At 45.7% G+C, this 23,501-nt stretch overlaps 1 protein-coding gene across 1 annotated transcript in view; it reads left to right on the top strand.

Annotated features, from left to right (window-relative positions):
* LOC135378997 (uncharacterized) overlaps nt 1-23,501 on the top strand; it is a 355,209-nt gene that overhangs the window by 40,711 nt on the left and 290,997 nt on the right. The window contains exon 4 of the mRNA XM_064612222.1: nt 8,375-8,438. Within this exon, the coding sequence (XP_064468292.1) occupies nt 8,375-8,438 (64 nt within the window). The remainder of the gene's footprint in view (nt 1-8,374; nt 8,439-23,501) is intronic.

Genomic DNA, 23,501 nt, shown 5'->3' on the forward strand with positions numbered 1-23,501 from the left:
CAAGTCCTTTATCCTCCCACATGCACCTCCCGCACGTCTACTACTGAACATTGAAAAAAAAAAAAAAAAAAAAAAAAACAGGTAGAAGTAACAGAATTTCCATGTTAAACCTAACACTGATCTCTTTGTTCCTCCCACATATCATGATTGGAACGACCTCCCCATTTGCCTCACATCCACTTTACCCACTAATCGTTTTTAAAACAGCATTCTGCAATTACGACACACAGGGATGACATTTTGTAAGTAAAGCGCACTTTCGTTTCTACTCGGTTGATACGCTATAGTCATAACAGAGAAACATTTCTGTAACGCTTCTTGCATTCTGTGTGAATAAATACTAGGAGAGCAGAGGACAGTATCCCGCTAGGAAGAAACAGAAGCTCTCCAATTACTAAGATAGTGAGCTACATACACTAGCCAGCGATCAGTAGCCTTACTCAACAACGACTTTGTTTCCGACAAAAAATAAAGGGAGGGACATCGAACATGAACTGCCATGCTATGCATTTAATACCGCAAACTCTAAGTGGTAAAAAGGCGCGTTTTAAAACGCAAAGGAGTGCTAATGTTCAAGGGTAGACAAGCAGCATGCCAAGCCAACAAGATACCCTAATTTCATGTGAGGTTAGAAGGGACACTAGCTCCTTTCTGAGCATACACGGCATTTAAATTATGAATACCAAAAACGCATGCTACAGTTACCAAACAACGGCGGCATTTATTTACGTTTATTTATTTAAGAGTGCCCATCAACGGAAAACCCTACTAGATAGTGCGTTGTGAAAATTCAAATACAGCTTACAGCAATGTAAGAACAAAAACCAAGGGTCATGAACCAAGGGCCTAATGCACCAAGCAAAATAATCCACGTTGAAAAACAAGACAGGTGGAAAAAATATCACTGTCACGGGAGGACGCGTTATATTTACGTTGAATACAATGCGAAGGGCCAGAATTCAAATGCACAGACGGGTAAACAGTCTGACAGGAACGCTACTTGGCGCATAAAAACAAACATTGAATGGGAGAATCAATAACGTTATGAATTAATTCACACAAACAAAAAAAAAGGTCTCGAAGTGTCTTTCTTGAAGACAAAGTAGACATGTTAATCATATCAAGTACAGTGACGTAATTATAAAAAAAAAAACAAGCACGTTCAAAGTATTTATCATACAAGGTAGCAGTAAACTTCTTGTGCACTCTCTCAGTAGAAGAAGCCTGAGCCAAGAATTCCACATATAACTGAAGACGATTCCAACTTACTGCGTATCAAGGATGTACGGGACCTATTGACACAAATAGGGTTCCCGGAAATCACGATCCTTAATATGAAACCAAGGACACGCAGGGAAGCATTAGAAATAGAGCACACATGCTGACAAAACCGTACAGCGTTTTCTAACAGTACGCCAAGGTCACGTATAACATCCACACTAGATATAGTGACATGAGTGAGCTGATAGTATTAACACTGCGGATCACGTTTTCGAGAAAAAGAAATCAACTTTGTCTTCCATTGGTTTAAGGAAGGACCATTCACAAACGCCATTGTGAATACGGCAAGCTCTTTCACTATAACCACCACCACCATTGTCAAATTGACAGAACATCTGGTTGTAATCGTGCGCAATCACCAAGGCAACTAGCGTGCCGAAAAATGTTAATATCACCAGCATGCATTAAGATATTGGAGCGCTTCGTTGAACACAATATCTTGAACAAAAATAGAAAACAATAAGGGTCCTAGATTGCTTCCCTAAGGTACACCACTAAAAGACGAATAACAACCAGAGAAACAACTAGAGACACGAGCATGATTCAACCGATCACGGAGTTAACTTTCGAACCATTCGCAATATGCAGAAGATAAGCCATAGTCCGAGAGCTTGTATAACAACGATAGATGGCTCACCTTGTCGAACGCTTTTGACATAGCATAATAAACTGTATCCACTTGGCCACAATCAAATACACGCACACACACACATAGAGATACGATGATGAGATGGGGCTGATGCCGGCCAGCAGGCTAGGCGCTGCCCCAGTGCCACTTGTACGTGATGAGAGATGATGATGGAGATGATAAGGGGTCCGGTAATCAAAGCAGGGTGGAGAGGCCTGTTGATGACAGGAAGTCCCAAAGGTGACGCATACCTTGGCGTGTATGAGCGGGACTGGACCATGCGCCCAGCACCTTGCCTATGGTAAATGGGCGATGATCGACCACATGCAGTTCGTGCTGCAAGATCTACACCCTGCACCCTGTATGAATGTACACAGATTGGTCTCTGCCGACCTCCCGCATATAAATTCCTGTGGAAAGTCACTAGTTTCCCTCTTAAATGATGACAGTGAAGCTTCTGGCGTAATTGATATTTAAGTTCCCTGGAAAACCATTAAGGGTATTTAGAAGGACGAGATATACTATTGGGAACGAAAGCCTCCGTACGGCTTACGACAATGTCAGTGAGTTTGTTTAAAGCCGATTCAACAAACGTTTCACTGAACACAGAGGCACAGTTACGCTCGTGAATGTAATTTATAGATGTTCAAATAATCCCACCTGAAAAAGAAAACCAGGACTGACTAGTGAATGGAACGCACGAAGACGGGAATAAAAAAGAAAGAATAAAAGGCACGTGGAATTTCTCAATACGCGACAGTGGCTGTACCGCCTCACAGTACCCGAAATTGGTGATCTAACAAGAGCAAGGTCGAGGACAGTTCCAGCACTATTACAAATACGGCTGAACTCTTTGAGACCATTAAGATGGGCAAAATTGATCAAAGTTTAGCCTTCGAGGATGTGTTAGCGCAGGAACTGGACAAACAGACAGTATCCCAGTCAATTCCTGATATATTAAAATTCCTGTATACGTTTTTTTTTTAAATGTCGTGCTAGCGCCGCGAAGCAACTGTGGTTATGAGCGACGTACAGACGTGGACAGATGGAGAGCGAACAGCAGCAAGGAGTGGGGGACTGGGCGCACTTCAAGGGGAACTGTGCTAGGGGAACTGTGCAAATTAGCAGGAACTCTTTGGCTGCACTTTGTAAGTCTATATATATATGCTATACGTGCAGCCAAAGAGCTCCTGCTAATTTGCTTTCCTCTTATATATATATATATATATATATATATATAAAGAGGGGGAAAAGCCATTAAAAAATAAGCAAATGACGCTAGACGTGTTTGAAATTCAAACTTACAGATTAAGATAGCTTCTATGGCTGCACGTAGAGAAAGAGATACTCATGGAACGATGCGACAGCTTTTCTCTTCAGGGTGTAAGGAAGATTTGATTGGCTCCGAAATGGGAGGGGATGATCAGTGACGAAACCAAGAAAATGACCGCGCTGTTCCAGCCTGCCTTCGGCCTCGTGTCCGCGCTTATCATACTCTGCCAATCAATGGCGGAATGATAGAGAGGAGTTTTCTCCTCGTCTGGAAAGATAAAACTGTGGAAGCGAAGTGCTGGAACGACCGAAAAGATTCACGAAATGTCCTTTTCCAGCATGTGTCCACCGCGAAGTTCCTCCTATCATTATTTCGAATGGGACGTGTTGTATTGGTCGTACCGGTACAGGTTGTGAGTGGAACATGCCCGATAAAATAAAATAACAAATAAAATGAAATGAATGAGAACGAGCCACACTGGATGACACACTTCAGCCATATAATAAATGTTTCGATAACGTGACGTGTGCCCTTGAGCATTCCTTGTGATGACTAAAACGATGCTCCTGGTTTATCTCAATAAATATCCTATTTCTCATGAATTTGTTACCTCGGAATGACTGTTTCGGACCATAAAGTTGTAGAGTTCCTATCAAACCAGACAAAATAGGTACGTTTGCTCTCCGAAGCAAACATGCTCTCGTGTATCACACTTCCTCTCCTGCAAACGTATAAAGTCGGGGACAGCAGGGACTTTACACAAGCAGCACGAGTAAAATATGTGCAACGCAGAGATGAAGCTGATGAAGGGGATGGGTCCCTTTGTCTTCTTGGGATTTCCTTGTCGACACGAGCGCTTGGAGCACCGTGTTGGAAAATCTAGACCTTTACTTCCCAAGCAGCACAATGCACTGAAAGTCGTGTGCAATAGGGGTGGACGGGTAGGTGGAAGACCTTGAAGAGACTCTTGAAACTAAATAACATTGATAAGACACATACCGTCCACCCCCATTGCACTCGACTTTCAGTACATTGTGCTGCTTGGGTTATTTCTTCATTCCATCTCAGCTTCAACCTTCACCAGGAACAACAAAAAGTATTCATTGCACGTGTGCGAACTTGAAACGTTACCTCGAACGATAAATACAATCACAATGCGACAACATTGAATGTTCACCTGTGGACAGTAAAATCGGACCAAAATACTGAGGTATTGTGTTAGGAATTTGGCATTTTTCTGCGCCTTTTTCACTTTGGTGCTGAACGTAGGAGAGAATGCCATCTCGGTTTGCCTTAGAAGTATACCCAAAAGGAAAAAAAAAAAAAGAAGAAGAAGAAGACGAAAAAAAAAAAAGGAGAGACTTAGGCCGCGCTATTGCGCCCGGCCACTCCACGACACTTGAGTTGGTCACCACTTTTGAATGCCGCTGCAAAGCCACCTCTTATGTATCTTGCGATGTATACGTAAACCCCACATCATTATCATCATCTATCTGAAGCGGAAGTCACCCCATATAGCCGCCATCATGTATCTCTCTCTCTCTCCATCTGGGGGATATTGGATATATACTGTTCGCAGAGTGCCTATGTTGTGTGTCACTGCTCATTGAGGACCATTACTCGGTTCGAAACTGATGTATGCTTCCGTGGGTGCAGAACGAACCTTCTACATGTACGGAATAGAGTATCGCCCCTGCAGGAAAAATTCCCCATCGAGCATCATAAAATGAAGTCGTCGTTTTTCTACATGTTTATATGTGTACACATCAGGTGTAAACATCGGGTTCAATCAGGTGTGGGTCGTACGTCCCAAGCCGCGGTTACATGAACCCGACAGAAACTGCCCGCAGCTCCTCACATCAATCCTCCCTATAGAAGATTGGTTGACACGGCCTGATGGGAGAGGATTGGCTGCGATAAACCAACTCGACCCGCTTTTGTCGAGTTCACGTAAACGCGGGTACACATGTACAACCTGTGTCAAGCCTGATTCCATACCTAAAGCACACGTGTGCGGTTCCAGTTCATGTTATATTCGAAGCAAGCACGCGTGAACTGAATACGTTTCTGTTGTTCCCGATCAAGGTTGAAGCTGAGCTAAGATGGAGTGTAGAAATAAGTGAATATGTGCATTTTCCAACAACGGTCACCTACTGCACATGGCGACAAGGAAGTTGGGGACCTTACGAAACGAATTGGCGGGGACTAACACAAGGAGACGTATCCCATCCTAAGCCTTCCTCTCAGCGTAGCACATATTTTACTCATACTGCTTGTGTAGCATGCTTACCGCCCCTGAAAGCGGTTTATCCAGAAGCCCATGCATGAGGGGGTGTTGCAAAAAAATGCGCGGGGGTAGGGAGTGCACAGCTAAAAAGCCTGGGGTGTGTCACCAAACATTTGAGGGTGTTGAGGGTGCAGGGAGTTCTGGTAAATCACTGGCCCTCGACTTCTCATACTTTATGGTCCGAAAGAGTCATTATGGGGTAACAGAAATTCATGGGAACTAGTTTACTTGTTGAGATTAGCGTCATCAGGAGCCTAATTATTATAGCCATTATTGGGAATGCTCAAGGGCACACTGTAAATGAACCCACAGATCCCCTTACGATACATTTATTTCCCTGCTCAATTGTCTCATCCAGTGTGGCTCTTTCTCATTCAGGACCTTACCTGAATTGAAATGCTTTCAGTCGTTCGAGCACGTCGCTTCCACATTTTTATCTTTCCAGACAAGAAGAAGACTCTGCTCTATCATTCCGCAATAGATTAGCAGACTATGATAAGCGGACGCGAGACCGAAGGCAGGCTGGAGCAGCAGGCTCAGTTTCTTGTTATTTTGGTTTCGTCACTGATCATCCTCTCCTATTTCGAAGCCAATCAAATCTTCCATACCTCCTGAAGAGAAAAATCTCACCTGGGGCTTTAATAGAATACAAATAAATGTTTATTTCACATAATTAAACCATTATTTAGGAAATGGGGTCGACGAAAGCGTCGACGTTTTGGAGGGAAGCTCCTCATTCTTGGAGACAGGGCCTAAACACGTCTTTATCGTAACGCTATCGAAGAGAATTTGGTATTCCCTGCGCTCGCAACGCGTCGCACGTAAGCGATGGTGCCGCTCATGGGAACGACAGCCTCCACCCTGTCGATATGGTGGATGATACTGTCGTTAAGCGGAGCGAGAGCTGTCAAGACGGCTGCAAGTTACTTCGCGTGGCTAAACACAATCACGGTTTGCGCCGGTGTTTAGATCGGGCGACAACGGGTGTGTATCAGATGAAATGTCTTTATTGAAACCACTTTGCCACAGAGACAATTCTCCACTATCATACATATCAAACAATACACAAAGGTCTGCCTAAAGCTTACATTTCTCCACTTGTTAACTGTCCTGACAGCTCCTTCTCTGGGAATGTAATATCGCGACTGATCCTGCCCACTGATTCTAATTGCGTGTAGGTCGTCAGCAAAATGTCCGTGACTAAACTGCGGTGCTCTATCACGAACAGCAACACAATTTCATATTATTCGTGCGTTGGGCGAGAAGCGCGAGACTTCTCCATCGTCAACGCGTCGTCGTCGTCGTCTGCTTCCAAAATAAGGCATTCCGCGTGATTCTCCTCCTGCTACACTATTGGCTCAGAGTGCGGCGTCTCGTTCCCAGACGTCTTAACCCTTTCGCAATCACCACCACCACCACCACCACCACCACGTCTTAACCTCTAACGACAGACAACAAACCAAGCGCACTGTCGTTAAAAGCTACATGGGAATGCCAAAAGTGGCAGGTGTCGTTCCCGGTGCTCGTTATCGTCTTCTACCGATACTCCTCTATCGACGCCGTCGCTGCCGCTCGACAGCGGCTCGGAATAGGGCCCCAGACCCGAGGGCTGATAGGGACGCAGCGACGAATGTCAGCACTGATATCTAGGTGTGCCATTCGTTTGCTGCTCAGATAACACTCAAGGGGCATTTTGCATGCACAGCAAAGAAAAGACACGCTCATGGGATAACGGCAGGCGTGTTATCACGTGACGAGTAGCACTAAAATCAGCCGCAAGAGGCGATTAGATCGCATAGCGCCGAGATACGCTTGTCTCCATCTCTCGGCGGGAACATTGGCGGGTACATATGACAACCGCCGAACAACACCAGCCCTTCTAGTCCACCATAGTTTGGCTCCTTTTATGTCCGCCTCCTTCGTCATAGGTACGTAAAACGTTATCCACTATAAGACGTCACTCCAGAAACAAGCGAGGAGGTGAAGAGTTGAACGCGACAGAGGGGCTCGCAAACCGCGTGACCTTCGAAGTGCAATAACCTAGTAATGCGAGATCTCGAAAACACAGCGTCTTGATGTAGATGTATAGCGCATATAACTCAATGTTTACAAGACTATTTCTCTACAAGGTTGGCAATGGTTTACCCCTTAAAACCCCTTTAAGGTGGACTAAAACCACTATCCTGGAGGTTAAACTTTATCCCACAAGTTACTCACTTAATTGACATTTGAAGTTTAACAAACAGTGGACGTGGCTCTACGTCCCAAGGCAACTATGACCATCAGCGACGCCACAATTGTCGGTCTGTGGATGAATTTGTCCCCCTGGGGTTTGTTTCAAGCGATCCGTTGTGAAACATTGCGTGTCGAAACAAGTTTTATCGTGCCAGCAAGTTGCTGGTGTTCTCGACAGGGATCGAAGCCGCACACTTTGTATCAGACGCTATAGAAACTGATTCACCGATGCCGGCTCAACACAAGCGGAAAAGCGTCGTTAGAAATATAGGAAATGATGTTCAATCCGAATTGCATCTCATAGGAGCTTTAATGACATGGATATGAACGTCTTGTTAGCTGTTTAAATGTGTTTCTAAAAGACAGCGCTATGTTGCCAATGAATTCTATTGCTGGAAGTCTAGCACCGAACTTGTTGTCTTCTTCTCTCTGTCGGTGTTCCCTGTGCCAGTTCATGGTGCAGGAGCTTTTATTGCCCTTTAGCACATGAGCTTCTATACATGGCTAGAGTAAGAGAACAAATTGGTCAAGCAAGACATTGCCTTTTACTGAAATCTTGCAAGATTGATTGCGATATCAACATGGACTATATTATTGTGAATGTTACATACTATTTATTATGTCGATATATCAAAGACACCCATGTAATTCATCCTTCATGTGATGTCAGTTGCAGGGTTCGAGGGACACGAATGTCTACAGCAAAAAGCAAGAGCAGTCAGCATAGAAAGAGAGTGAGTGAAATTATATATTCTGTAAGCGTTGCAACGCAATTATGGTATTCAATTATTACCATGCTTCTACTGTATTATTTTTCGTGGGGAAGACACATGACGGAAGGAGCATAGTAACAGCAGAGGCAATCTCGCGATATAATTTTTACATAGTTATAATCTCTTAACCAGAAAGTCACTTATGTGCAATGAATCAAGAAAATAAAATTATCTAATAACTATAAACAGGGTGATATTTTGTTTGACACATATCTGAAAAAATGACTGAATCTATTTCTGCTCTCAAACGGTGCGCAGTTCTGGTTTCGGCTCATTTGCATAGTAGAATTTGGCAATTTACGAGGGTGGTTCCATAAGTTTCCGTCCCGACCAACTTTTAATAGTCATAGAGACGAAACAAGTGTATCACTTTTCGACATAGTCACCCTTAACTTCGATGCACTTTTGACACCTTTCAACCAGCATTCTTATACCCTTGAAAAAAATAGTCCGAAGTTTTGTCCGCAAAATGCTGGAAAACTGGGTGGGGGGGATATATATTTATTGAAAGGAAAGGTCTGCCAGACCAAGGTCGGCATGTTATTCCATTCCAAAAGCAATTCCACAAAAAGAAAAAACGAAGATTAAATAGAAAGAAAAGGAAGAAGAGGAAAAAGGTGAGACTCCTTAAAAAAGGAAGAAAAAACAAAAACGAAAAGGAATGAAAGAACGGAAAAAGAAAAATAAAGCAACGCAGAAAGAAGAAAGAGAAAAAGGAAGAAAGAAAAAGAAGGTGAGACTCCTGGAGCGCGCAGCTCAGAGCTTAGAGGCCAGGCCAGTGAACTGCAGAAAGTGGATTTGAATAACAACTGGCTCCAATTCTCCTATCTCGTATTTCCCAGATAATATCAATATTAATGAGTAAATTAATACATTTTACCTAGTTAGTCCTTCAGTATTTGCATAAAGTGTCCTGCAGGATGTCCGCCTGGCCGCATAACCCGCCTGTCATGATGGTATCAGTGTTTCTGTCGCGGCTTTTTCATAAAAAAAATATGCGTCGAGTAAGAAAAAAACAACTTTCCCCGCCAAACGTCCATGGCGTTGTTCTCTACCATCCCAAATTTCTTGGAAACAGGTTGTGGTCAATTTTTTTGCTTTTTTGCTTCTTGAAGTTGATATTCGTAAACTTCAATGAAATATCTTCTGTGTGATTCGCAAGCAGTTTCATGGCAATTGCCGCTCATGCTTGATCGACTCTTTTGGTCAAGACCATTTGCCCGAAAAAAAAAAAAGGGGAGCACTCTTGGAGTTTTTTGCGGAACTGAGTCATTTAATCAGTGTAACATTGTTGTGTAGGAGACTTAGGGCGTGTGACATTCAGCCCCCCAAAATGCTTACTGAAGTGTTCCCGCTAAAAATGTGAGGCAGACCGCATTTGATAGCATAACCTTTCACAAAGTTTCACCGAAACACTTCTTGACCTGGTAGTGAAAAAGAAAGAAAGAAAAAAGAATTTGACAAGACCAGCACCCATCCGCCTTTGCCTCGGAAGCCTGCTTCATCGCACGACTCATCGATACTACTTCCTCGAAAACATTGGAATAATTGGAATAGCGTATTTGTTTTTCAGGGAAGTGTTGTCGTAGTGTGCATCTATGCGTATGGTAATGTTTGGTTTTCCGTCTTCTACCCTCGTGCCAATGACCATCATCAAATAAATGTTCTCCTCTTGTGCGACGCACGTCTGCTTTCTATAACCGTGAATTACAACCACAGAGTACCATCTGGGATATGTTCTTTATCCTGTGTGGCAAGTCCTGGACAGCCTGTGTGGCACAGAGTAAAAACCTGCCTCTGCTGCTGGAAGGCGGAAGGCATTGAAGTGCCATCGCAGTCTGCCTCCGATAGACCGTCGCTCCCAAGAGAGCGGGGACGTTAAGGCCTCAAGGCGCCAGCAAGACCATCCTCCTGTTGACTGGTCTACGTGACAGATATGTTGGGCGTTAAATACTGAACGATGGCAACCTTGATGTGAATCTCTTTAGCCTGGTGATGAATAAGAAGAATCGCTCGGAAGCCACACGCACGCATGCATGTTGGGACATCCTTCTCAGGCGTCAAACCAAACGTATGCACAGGACGGACGTCTGCATGTTGCGTTTGCGCCGCCGCGTAGGATCTTATACGGAAACGTCGTTTCAACAAGTACGGCAATATGTGTGTGTTCGTGTCATCTGAGGGCGCTGTTATCAATATGCTTGCCCTGGACACAATCACGGGCGTAGGTCCACAAGCGAGCATCGCGAAGTCCTATGCAGCGAAAACACCGGGAAGATCAGCGTCGTCGCTGTGCCATACATGACCAGAATTCAGGGACACCTCCTTCGATGCAGGTTCTGCCTGATAGCAGAAGAACATCTACGAAAGCCAACTTGAAAGAAAAGTATGAGGTGAGGAGGAAGGAAGGTGGAAAGAGGCGTGGGCAGACGAGAAAGGGAACATAAGATATCGCGCGCCGAGCCTGGGGTCGGATTCACAAAGAGCTCGTGCGACGGAATCTGTCGTAACTCCGTCGTACGGGAAAGTTACGACGAAGTGTAGATTCACGAAGGGCGCGCGTCGCAAGATCTTCGCAGCTTACGGCGGAATCCTGCGAGAGCTTCCGAGCAGTCTTACGAAGAAAGATGGCGGCGTTATTTGGCAGCGATGGATTTGGTGACGGGAAACAAAGACTCCGTAATACGCGCCAACGCATTGCACTTTGCCACAGAACCTTCGAGACCATTTCCGAAGTGACATTGAGGCACTTTTTTGCTTGGTAACCTTCAACAAATGCTTCAAATTTGTGCTCCGTAAAATCGGGTCGCAGGGATTTTTCAAGCATCTCCTACACCCCGCTAAGACACCCCTCCAAATTGTCTGCAAGAAAGGCAAAAGAAGCCATAAAAGCTGCAAAACGGAGTGTCACACACCGCTTACAAAACACCCTCACCCACCCCCTTCCCGAGACGAACATACTGGGAATATATTTGCTGTGTCATCGAACGCGTTTCGCCTGTGATTCCATACTGTGATTGCATGTCATCCATTATGGCTACCGAAAGACCGAGAGCACGTGCAGTAACAAAACATTTGGGGACGAACAACTTCGTCTTCTTCTAAGGGGACGACTCTTATTGGTGCGATTACAAATTTTCGTCATCGTTACCATAGCGAAAACATAGTCTCGCACCCTTTGGCTGTTTCTCTCCGAGCTGCACGTGACAGGAAGCGTGCAACTTTGCTTTGTGAATCGCGCTTACGACGCCGTCGTACGCGCGTCGCAGGCTACGACGTCTTAGCGCATCTTAGCGTAACTTACGATCGCGTTTGTGAATCCGACCCCTGGCTATCAACAGCAATTGCCTAACGCAAAATGAAAATGTGATAATCAGCTCTGATAACTTTTGCCAAGCCTTTCTTTTCTGTACTGCTGCTCATAATTCTGGGCTGCTACTCGTAGCGTGTGGAACGGGATGACCGGCACTCGTATGGGCTGGTCAATATTCATTTTTGTTCTCTTTGTGGGAAATCGGGATGCCGTCGACGATGAGAAACGTGCGTCCTGGGGCGACTTCTAAGGGGACTGTGCCGGGGTATGTGTGACAGCGTCGGAGGAAGCCCTCAGAAATTACCCTACATTATGATGAAAAAAAAAAAAAAAAAACTCTATCGGCTACAAAGACGAATTCAGTAACTGCACTTCGCTTTGTTACTTGTACCTTGTTACTCCGCTATCACTGTACCATACACTTCAGTTTGTTCTTGGCCTTATCATGAGGACATTTCAATGCTTAATTTCAAATTTTGCGTGTTACAGTCTCTTCCCGCCACCATCAAGAAGGCTTGTCAGTTACCAACACCCTCCCCTAAAAAAATGAAAATACATTGGTAGTTTTATTGCGCGACAGTTGTCACATCAAATCGCGAACTGCCTTGGAAGGTGTTGAGCAGACCAAACGAGATAATGACGGAAAGAAGATCAACGACGGCATGTTTTATGATAACGTAGAATGAGAAACGGCATCACTAATTCCCCTCACGCTTACTTCTGGGGACAAAGCGTGCTCTTCTGTGATTTCAGGAACAACCTGATGTCAGTTGAAAAGGGGTGACACCAAGACAGGGAGAGGAGAAATTGGCCGCAAAACCCGCATAGTGCTAAATTATTTTGTATTTTCGCACATTTTTTAATAGAACACAAAAAGGCGCTGTCGTGTCGGTTCTTGTGGGGTAGACCCACCAGGGTAGTACTCTACATCTTCGCAATACGCAGTCATCGTATTTTCATTCATTACAAAGATTAATTACGAAAGTTAATTAACCGCTGCGCTATTTACTGATACACCACCATCACTATTGAGTAGATCCCGTCGGGAATAGATATATTCAACGACTTTAGCGGAAAACAAAAACATCACTCGCAGATTTAATAAAATTGTGTCTGTCTTACGTCACGTACCCTGTATATATTACAATAAGCACGTATGTATTTTTAACATATTCATTATTTTGGTACCTAGAACGAGTTAACCCGTAAGGAGATTATGGCCTTGCACAATGCTGAGAAAGAAAGGCGAGTTGGGTAATAAAGCAAGTTTAAGCCACATGTCCGAAATATATGCTAAATGATTTACATGTATTTACACTGCAAGAAACACGCGTGGTAGTTTGTTCATCTTAATTCCCTTTACCATTAGAACGCGTCAAAGTTGACCCGTATAATAGGTTCCATCGTCACATGATTCGATCTCGAATGAAACTTTGATGAGTTGCGCCTTCACACAGAACAAAGGACGTTTAAGCCACAAGTTCGAAATTCATGTTAGAGGACTGACAATCATCTACATTATAACAACTACGTGCGGCATTGTGCAAAACGGAGATTCCTGTAACGGTGCAATAAGTCGGAGTGCAGTGGAAAGGCATCTGCTATTGACATATTAAGTGCACAGGCGATCGCAGAGCATTTCCGCAACTAAATTAAACCAAATAGCATGCAGTATGACATAGAGCCAGTACGGCATTATTAAGCCAAAACTCTAACGCTCTTGCCGTTACTCTCATAACTCCGTCTACAAAAAAAAAATAAAATATAGAAAATACATGAATATAATATTAATAATAATAACAATAAAAAATACTAAGCAGGCCGTGGATCGAACCGCGGCCCTCGAAAGCTATAACCAAAATTGTCACCAGTGGGCCAACACCGACCGTTGCAGTCACCTTGAGGAATTAAGATACATACGCTACGCAAGCCACACCGAGCTTGTCAACATTTCTTTTGTAGTTGGAATAACATTGGAGCGGCCTACACTTGCGCACAAAGTTGCAAAGCGTAAGAGACAACTTCACCTTAAATGTCTGACATGGGCATTTTCTGCAGAACCCATTGTTTTGGCCAAGTACGAGAAAAAATAGCACACCAATGCATTCTGCCACGAAGCCAACACGGCGAAAATAAGTCCTCCAGGAACAAAACTGTGACGTTCTTGCGCTTCCATTCCACTTGTACGCCATCGAAGGGCCTCTCACAACAACACCCATGCGTGGGCATTTCTTTCTAAAGCTCAGGGTCAACAGATATTCTAACAAAACCAGATGGGATGCATTGCTTCAATGGAGGGCAGCGAGTACGCCAGTCAAGCCAACTTCAAGATGCTGTGTCCCGCACTTCTGGAAATGCTTTGGGAAGTTATTATCAGTGTGTGCAATATAATTAGGTGAACATGCACTGTTGTGTTGTCAGATGTTCTTAAAACCAAACGGCAATTGGCGATAAACAAAAAGTATACTGCTAAAATTTTCTGAAATACGTTAACACAAACGAATTTGTCGAACAGCGACATCTTAATAATTAATATGACAAGAGATAACGCTTCAAAATTCGTGTCCCATCCGCGGGCGCATAATGTACCAACCATGCTCTCAAAATAATATCTAACTCAAGAAATGAGGCCAAAAGCAGTTACTAAATCTAAATAAGCCGAGAAAAGTTCAACTGACGCGTAAAGGTAACTTCCCTGTTACACACCGCTGCAACGCGGAGAAGCCACTTTGACTGTTTCCGAATTTTGGCATCTGGGCCAAGTTTGCCGTGGAAGGGAACCGCAGACGATTGAGTGACTCTGGCACTTCTTGAAAATGTTGAATCTAGAGGTATCCTACAACGCATATCCACGGAAATATTGCAGTGTATCATACATTACCAGATATATTAATCGATGAAATCGTTTCCTGCGTGAAAATCCCCGTACCTCAGATGTATTCACGGTCCGAAAAGCGGGATGCCGGGGGAACCAAAGGTATTTCATGTATAACGATATTTTTCGTTTGTATAAGCTTAGAATAGATGTCTGAACGTGTATCCTCGGGAATATTACGATACCTCGGATAGAACAGCTGCTACAGCACTTTTCTATTGTCTTTGCGGCAAGTTTCACTCAATGGTCGCGAGAGGGCGCAAGGCGTCGCTGTCCACCAGAGCCGTATATTAAAAGGGAGTCTGGCCATTAATGGGTCATGCCTATACCTGAAGCTCCACCCACTTTTTCAGCTTTCCGACCAATGAGGTCTTGAAATATGGGGCGCTATCAATCAGCCTATCCTCACTATTTGCCCCCCCCCCCCCTATCCAACATGGGCAGCGCCATTTTGGGGGGCAGGTTGATTGGATGGGATTGAAATGGATACCTCTCGCAATCTGCAAAACTAGTGGATTGTTGGTGCAAATTTGATACGCGCCACCTAGGGAGCGTAAGGCACGTCGGGAATTGTCGTCTGCTTCCGTCGTTTACCGCTGCCGGCAGAACCACCTGCTGGGACATATGCTGTTGTCGGTATGATTTTTAAACAAATCTACATGAATAGTTGAAATATAAGAGGCAAGAATGTTTATATCCATGAAATCCAGCTGTTAAAAATAAGATTGTACAGCACAGCGCCGTTTTTGTTATGATTTCGTTGTGATCGCCGCGATCGCTGTGTTCACTAGGCCTGACACCGGCGACAAAACGTATTATTTTCAGTTAGATATTGGTGCATGTGCATAAGTTGAAACTGATTTCCGAGAAATTTATATTAGGATGTACATTTGCAGCGTAAAGTCAGGTTAGTCTGTGAAAATTTTTTGTCACGAAATCCCCGCTTCACTGTGTTTGTTTTCGTCGCCATATTGGGTGGCAGTATGGTGTCATGGCGACCCCCTTGGTAAAAAGCAAACCAATCAGAGGAGCGAAACATTGATTGACAGGTCGAGCCTCTTTTTGTGACTCCTCCCAATGGCCAGACTCCCTTTTAATATACGGCTCTGCTGTCCACGAAAGCTGGGAATGTGCGGACGAAGAAATGGCACCCTACCTTGAGGGCTCCCGGGTTGTTTTCGGCCCGACGGCAGGTCTCAGGTATCTCCACGGAAGATCGTCAGAATAAATTCATCCCCCTTAGGTCAGTTATTCTCATCTTCAAGACAACGTTAAAATCCATCACAGTGTGAAAAAGGGTTTCAGCGATTACGCAGTGCAAGAGTATGTTGGGGCTCCCGTACAGTGTTTCAACTGCCAGGGGTTTGCTAACATCGGTTCTAACTGAAGGGGTTCAAGTGCATCCATTATATGTGGAGAACTGCACATGCGATCAGACTGCACTGCTAGAAACATTTGTACCCTTTAGTGCAAAAACGGCTCGTCCCAGGGCGCATACCTTTTGAGATATAAACACTATGCGTTCCTGAAGGTATACTATGTTTATAGTTCCGTGAACTTATATCATTTGCACCTTAGGGTGTAAATATATAACTGCTTGAGGGTATATTTTGAAGCCCTTGTGGTATTGTGACGGCTTATGGACGACTATATTTCTATAAAAATGTCCTTCTGGTGGCGTGCGCCTCTGCGCCTGCCAGCCAGTTCTACCGGCACCGTCCTAGCGTGAGACCACGCACATCCGCACGCTGGGACATTTCATCATCGCCGGCCAGGAAGACCATCGTCCTCTACATTTGGTGAACCGAACAAAGAATCCCACGTTCGGCGTAATTTCTCCCTTTCCCATCCCAAATTTTCTATCAACCAGCAAATCACTCCGGAAGCCATAACTGAATGTACGGTGTCTTGTTCCTTCGAGGACTCGCTAGGCGGTGATGCTCGTCGCTCAGCATTCAACTACGTGGCATATCACGATGACGCTTCCACTCCGCGCCAAACTCACCACACCATGGTCACTCTCACTGCGTCACGCCTCCTCGGGCTTGACGATCGTCCTCCTCGGGCATTCACTAGCTGCATGTTCCGGAACCACACGCCCCTGTACAGGTCGCGGTACGCCGCTGCACCACCTGCATCTCCTACTCCAGCCAAACCCTGCCCGCCTCGCCTTCCACCAGGCTTCCATACAAGATACTGGCAAATCATTCAGAAGCGGCTAAGAGGCCCTGGGACTAACGTTCCACCAGGGACACGCACGGACGCCACTATGAGTTTTACTCGCAGTCTGTCCGTGCTTCACGATGCTCCTCCCAGCAGTCTCTTCGAAGACAACACTACGAGCCCAGCGCTCACGAACAGGGCCCGGATCTGTCCCGAACAACACACTGCACTCCTATGGATGTCCGGGAAATATCCGAGAACGGATATTCGGACATCCCATGTATATCCCTTTTAGGTCCGTTTTATGTGGGAGAGAAGGCCTGAATGAGACAGAAAAAAAAGCGCCACTGTAGCGCCCAGGGACGACCCGTGCGGACATTAACGGATCAAAATGCGCAGTGCAGGGGGCGTCTATTGGCATTTTATATTTCTGTCGGTTTTGTTTCGCATGGCCGACTTAATGTTGACATAATTTACACGCTTCTATATTTCACCTGAAAGACTTCAAACTCGTGCATTGGTGACATTGTTTTATTATGGAAAAAGATGCACTGGTCAGAAATTGGTTGTTTCCTCCACTTGCTCATTCTCTGTGGCTTCAAGTCTCGCGTGAACAGGTGTGGGCAAAGCTGTCGAAACAATATGCGAACAACCACTAGAAGCTTTCTCACACACATTTGACAAAGTGTGACGAACCTTTCGTTGGAGCTTCTGGTAAAAACGTAGACCTATGATGAGTCATTTTCAACCGGCGTTTACTTGAAGGTAGCGCGTCCTCTTCTCTGCGTACCACATTCGCGTCGACGCAGTGTACTACGTACTTCGCACGGCAATGTCAAAATTTTACGTTCCAGTAGTTGACGTTCCCTACGTGTTGTGCGCTGTAGTTACGACAAGAATTTATGTTACTATTAGCTCCTCAAACACACGCAGACGCTGCACAACAGCAAGGCGAACCCGCCACACACAGAACACAGCAACACAAAGTGTAGGGAAGGAGCAGAGGAGCCAACGCTAACGCAATGTACGTGAGAATCAAATTACGCCGTCAGATAATTCCATCGGAGACGTTCTCTGAAATTAAGCGTCCATCAGTGAAAACGGCACTTTGTTTTGAATTGTAAATGAGACATTGAGCTTCAGTTATTACTACACCTATATCGACCGCGCTTTTCTACTTTTTGTCCCAGACGTGCATGATAGATCCTGTGTGGACGTTTCCCCTCGCGCCATATCGCGCACTGGGCAGCGCTTAGCGATTTCGGCCGACCCGGCCCTTAAAAGAACGTCCGCCGGATGTACGCTAGGGACTGTGGACATTCGGGTCTATCACGTACATCCGACAGACGTTCGGTGTTGTTGGGGGTCGTCCCATCTCTGCACGCTGTTCGGCCTACTCGCCTGCATCCCGCTTCGGCGCGCACCAGGAACACACCCGGCCAGCCTTCGTCCGCACCATAGTCAGCACCACAAGGCAAACACGCCAAACCCAGCTGTCCCTATTCCACGCGTCTCCCCTCTTTCTGATCTGCAAGTATTGACGCGGAGCTCAACTGTTAGCTCTACACCGATCCCCGTCTTAAGGAAGGGGGGGGGGTGATGTGGCAGCTCGTGGACGACTACGAAGATGTGCCTCTATTACTGCGCGCCACTGCGCCTGCCAGCCTTCTACCGGGACTGTCCTACACCGTGAGGTCACGCACATCTCCCTCTTGGGACATTTCATTATCGCCGGTCAGGACTCCTGTGGATAAAGACAATCTGCTCCACAGTATAATTGCTGAAAACGCTAAGCTTCTATTTATTTCACCGTCATATCTGAGTGGCGCCTTCCCAATCCAGCTTGCCGCAACAACAACAAACAACGAAACAAGAAAACGCCTGGACATACACACTTGCACACAAACTCACGCAGCGTGGATGTGTGGATGTGAATCGGAAAGAAAAGGAATGAAGTAGTAATTAGCATCAAATTGGAAACCGAGAAGCACCACCAAGAGATATTAGGAAAAATATTTTCAGGAGCAGTTCGTATTTGCTGGAGAACAGATACGTATAGAACACAATGCGGCAACACATGGTGGAAAAACACTCTTCGCCAGGGAAACAACTTAAGAAGTGAGGACACCTTTTCAGTGACTTCCATCTTTCATCATGTAGACCTAGTTATTTTGGGAACAAATAGTAGGCTATATTAACGACTATGTTTCATAATACATATTGCTTAAGTGAGTCTATATCGTCCCCGATACAAATTAATGTCGTTAATTAATTAATGTAGTGTCCTCCCACGTTGCGGAAGAAAAGTTATACAAAATGCTGAAGTATAAACGTAATATAGAAGTACCGTATTATACCATCGGCTGCCGTGGAAGGTATAATCTGAGTGATCTATACCTTACACGTGGTTTAATCAACGTATAGACAGTGGTAACGACGTATAAATATTGTACTTTAGACTTGATTTATAAAATTTTTATACCTTTCATTCAGGGCTACCTTTTTTTCTAACAATGTGCACTCTGAAGCGGTAACCAATTGAAGCCAACTGCGGAGGCCTTCATGTAGCTTCGGACTGACGGTGTCTCCATGAGAAAATAGCCAATCGGCGTCACCCACATGCCGTTTTGACAAGGTATTTTAGCTCAACAGTGGGTACTCACGTCCAACCTGCCCCGTCCGCGGCTGGGCCTCCTAAACTTCCTTCGAGGAACACCCGTGCTTCTAAGGCGTTTCACTTCCCAGATGGTACTTCTCACCAATAGTCAGCAGCGGTATAGCGGTGTATAGGACTCAAAAGCTCCACTGAGTTCGGACACGCACTGCTTGTGGACAGCTGCCCTGGTTTATCTAAGAAACCTTGCCTAGCCCGTATGAACCACTGTGATAGCCGTCATCAGCTGTAACGGCCTGTGCAGCGGCCGACAGTGTCCAGGTAGCTGAGCTCCCTTCACAGTGAAGGGCAGCGACGTCATGTTCAGCGCACTGTTGCCGCGCTTGTGTTGCCTTGAAGGCTGTCATCGTCGTATTCCAGGGTGCTGCCCAATTGCCTGAAGTCAGAGCTTTTCTGGCGGCAGGCAGTCTCTTTTTGCAAAGCAATTCAGTAAGCGTATAAATATGCTGCCATATTACAGTGGAACGCGCGTCGCTTGCGGAAAAAGATACATTACTTGGAAGTAGTTGTGCTTCGGTATCAAACACCTATTCTGACGCAGCGTATGCCAGTCAAGACGATGGACTTACAAGAAACATCGCATCACCGTCTCGAGCTAAGCTTTCTGTTAGAAACGAGCTGACCTCAACATTGGCTCATTCTCAACGTGACCCATTTCACGAAACAAAGTGCAAAGTGCGCATGGTCTGTCTCCCTGCCCCATTCGTTATAGTTGCAGAGGTCAATGCGCACCATCTATCACAGGGTAACAGAAAGGTGGACACATGCGGCAAGATCTGGGCGGACATGATAGAGGATATTCAACTTCATCTTCTGAATGACAAATCTGGTACGTTTCTCGACCGGTGTTTCCTTGCAGACTGTCTGGATCTTTCTCTTTTCTCGAAGGGTGTATCCAGGTGCCAGCCGTGGGCGGGCTTCGACGGTCGGGGGGATGATCACCTTCCCAACTTTAGTGGTTTTCACAAATTCACTCCAAGACAACGACATCAAGTTGCGACGACTACATATTGGTCAGCCCTTTGCGCCTTATGTTCATCCACCACCCGGAACGGCCTCTCGGCTGCCGAGATGGCGGCAGCCCATCGCGGATGCCCTTCGTCCGTCAAGCAAGGACGTTAATGACGTCCCTTGTCATCTCGGCGCAAACCCTAGAGTTTGAGCAACTGCAGGCATATCGTCGACGTGCGGAGCTCAGAGCACGTGGGACTGGGTTGCTCAACGGGGCTCCCACAAGTTACGTCAGGAGCATCCTGAGCAACAAGGCAGGCAAAAAGGAAAGGTCAGCCAAGCACGTGGCATCGCGTTACCGGAACGGTACGAAGCATCCACAAATGCCATGCTTAGTCTCGCTGAAGGGGTCAAGAACAACCCTGAGGGGGCACAGCCGGACTGTCCCTCTAAGGCATCTAAAAAAAAAAAAAAATGTGCAAACAATAAATTTCGCGGTATCGGAGTTGTCATGGCCAAACCAATCAGAGCTTTTTGCAACAACTCTTCCCTAAATTAACTCGCAAGGGAGGTTTAAATAAAAATTCGTATAACAAACTTGTGACAGAAGCTTTGTGAAATGAGTTCTTGCGACCTCAGGCATACCACGAAATGTTTCTGCTGTCGAGTAAATGGCATTTTAGCGGCAGGCGGATTGCAAGTGCATCTCCCTTGCAAGGCGGCAGCGACGTTTTGGAAGCTCGAAGAATAATAAGGTTGCCTTCTTTTTACGGGGCAAGGTCCATCCTACATACTCACCGGAATTTCAGTCGGTTGATTTAAAGCTTTGCGCTTACAGCAGCCATCAAAAATGCAAAATATGCAGCATTTCACGATTTCGCTAACAATTTAGGGTGGGATTTTTTGAATTCAGATCGTAGACAGTGCTCCAAAAAGAAAAAAATCAACTGACCGGTAAGTCAAGGAGTTATGGGAAGAAAAATATGCGCACTAAATGGCTTTAGCAAAACGCCGTCCATTTCAGTGCCTATGAACTCTATCAACTAGCCCGACTTTTGTGATGAATCCTATAGGTCAGTATCCTACCAATGCGATCACGGTTACCTGGGCTACTGATAATTTCCGCAGACGGTCGGTCCGCCACTGTTTTCCAACGTGCGTAAGCGTTTCTTCTTCTTCTTGTTTTTCCTTTCTTGCTTTGCTGTATGTTCGTAATGACCTCGTTGCTGCACCCATAAGGTCAGTTTGTCATCTCTCTTATGATTATATCATCTGCAGTATCCGACTTGGGCACATGATGTTAACAGTCGTCAGCATCTCTTTACGTCCTGCGGCACAGGTCCCGTTGAATGACCTTGAAACATATTCAATTCACTGGAATCCCCAGCTCTGGTGCTGAGTGACTTCAATGCTCATCACAGGGCCTCGGGAAGCTGTGGAACGGACAGACGGACGGACGGGGAAGGAGGTTGTTGGAAACAATGGAGAATGCTCACATGTGCGTACCCACAGTCAACTTATATGCGAACACCAACATCATTCGATGTATTGAGTCTTTCGTGGTTCTCAGCGGACATAATTCGCCACTTGTCGTGGGCTACCGATGTCGACACCTGAGGTAGTGACCACTTTCCTCTATATATTTGGCACGACAAACTGCCTCTCTCACCCACTACTGGACAGATTTCTTTCACGAACTGGAGGCGCTTGCGTACCGGCCCCCGAACATCTGTGCACACCGGCAGAGGCAAGCTCGCAAGCTATTCGTTGCGCCATTCAGGACGTGATGATCCTATCTAAAAGGGTAACAGGCCTCGTCAATCATTCTCCAGCAATTAGCCTCCTTAGTGCATTACGACGACGCGCAGAAAGAACGGCTCGTAATACATCCGGATGAAAACTAAAGTAACACCAGTATTGTGAGAAATAAGACCGGAAGCGTTGGTGTAATTTTTGTCAGCACCTTTCACCGTTTGACCCGGCCACAAAGATCTGTAGGACATATCTGTAGGATGCCCCCCCCACCCCCACCATAAAACAAAAAAGAAAGGATCTTCTCGGGGCATTGGTATCTTTAAGTGACGAAAACACGCTAGAAACAGATTCCTCCGTCGTACTAACTCCACCGGCGGCAGCCTCAGCGACAGGGGTACACGCCAGTTTTGTCCAGAGCTTGAGGACCGAAATTAACAGAGGCTGGCCTCGTCCACCGGAGGTCACGGTCCGCAACTTCACTCTAATCGAGCTAAGGGCTGCATCGAAACTGATGAATGTGGCCTCGTCCACGGAACCAGAAAAAATCACCTATGCCGCACAGCGAAACTTTGACGGGCGGTCACTACAAGATTTCCTTGGTTTTTATAATTGCATTGCATTGTGTTGGCAGCATGATACCTACCATCTACCTGGAAGGAGGCATTAGTTGTTCCCATCTTGAAACCGGGCAAGCTCCCAGATGCCCTGTCCAGTTTTCGCCCTGTGAACATGACAAACTGTGTGGAAAAACTGATGGAGAAAATGGTGCATCATCACGACTGGTGGCTCAAAAATCAAGGTGTGTTCCCTCACGGAATGGTAGGCTTTCGTCGCCACCGAAGCTCCATGGATCCAGTGCTGGGCCTCGTTTCCACAGTGCAACATGCTATGCTCGTGGACATTGGCGGATCCGTGTATCAGTCTCCCTAGACATGAAGCGCGTCTATGATACCGTCTCGCACATTTGTGTGCTGCACGCCTTGCGCTTTTTTGGAGTACATGGTCGACTCTTCAGCTGGCTCCAAGATTTCCTCAGGAACCAAACTGTCGCTGTACGCGTATCCCACGGCCAAAGCCCTAAGCATCCTGATCATGAAGGCGTACCACCATGAAGCATTCTGAGTCCTACACTTTTAATGTGGTAATGTCGGGCATAAAATCGATAATTCCTCGCAAAGTAGCATTCGTTGCCCTTTTGACAGTAGGCAAGTCACGAACAGCCATTCGGCATCATTTGCAGCTAGCCTTAAATAATGTCCATACGTACCTCACGCGACTTGGGATGGACTTTCG

This window comes from Ornithodoros turicata, chromosome 1 (assembly GCF_037126465.1).
Source record: "Ornithodoros turicata isolate Travis chromosome 1, ASM3712646v1, whole genome shotgun sequence".
NCBI classification, from domain to species: Eukaryota; Metazoa; Arthropoda; class Arachnida; order Ixodida; family Argasidae; genus Ornithodoros; species Ornithodoros turicata.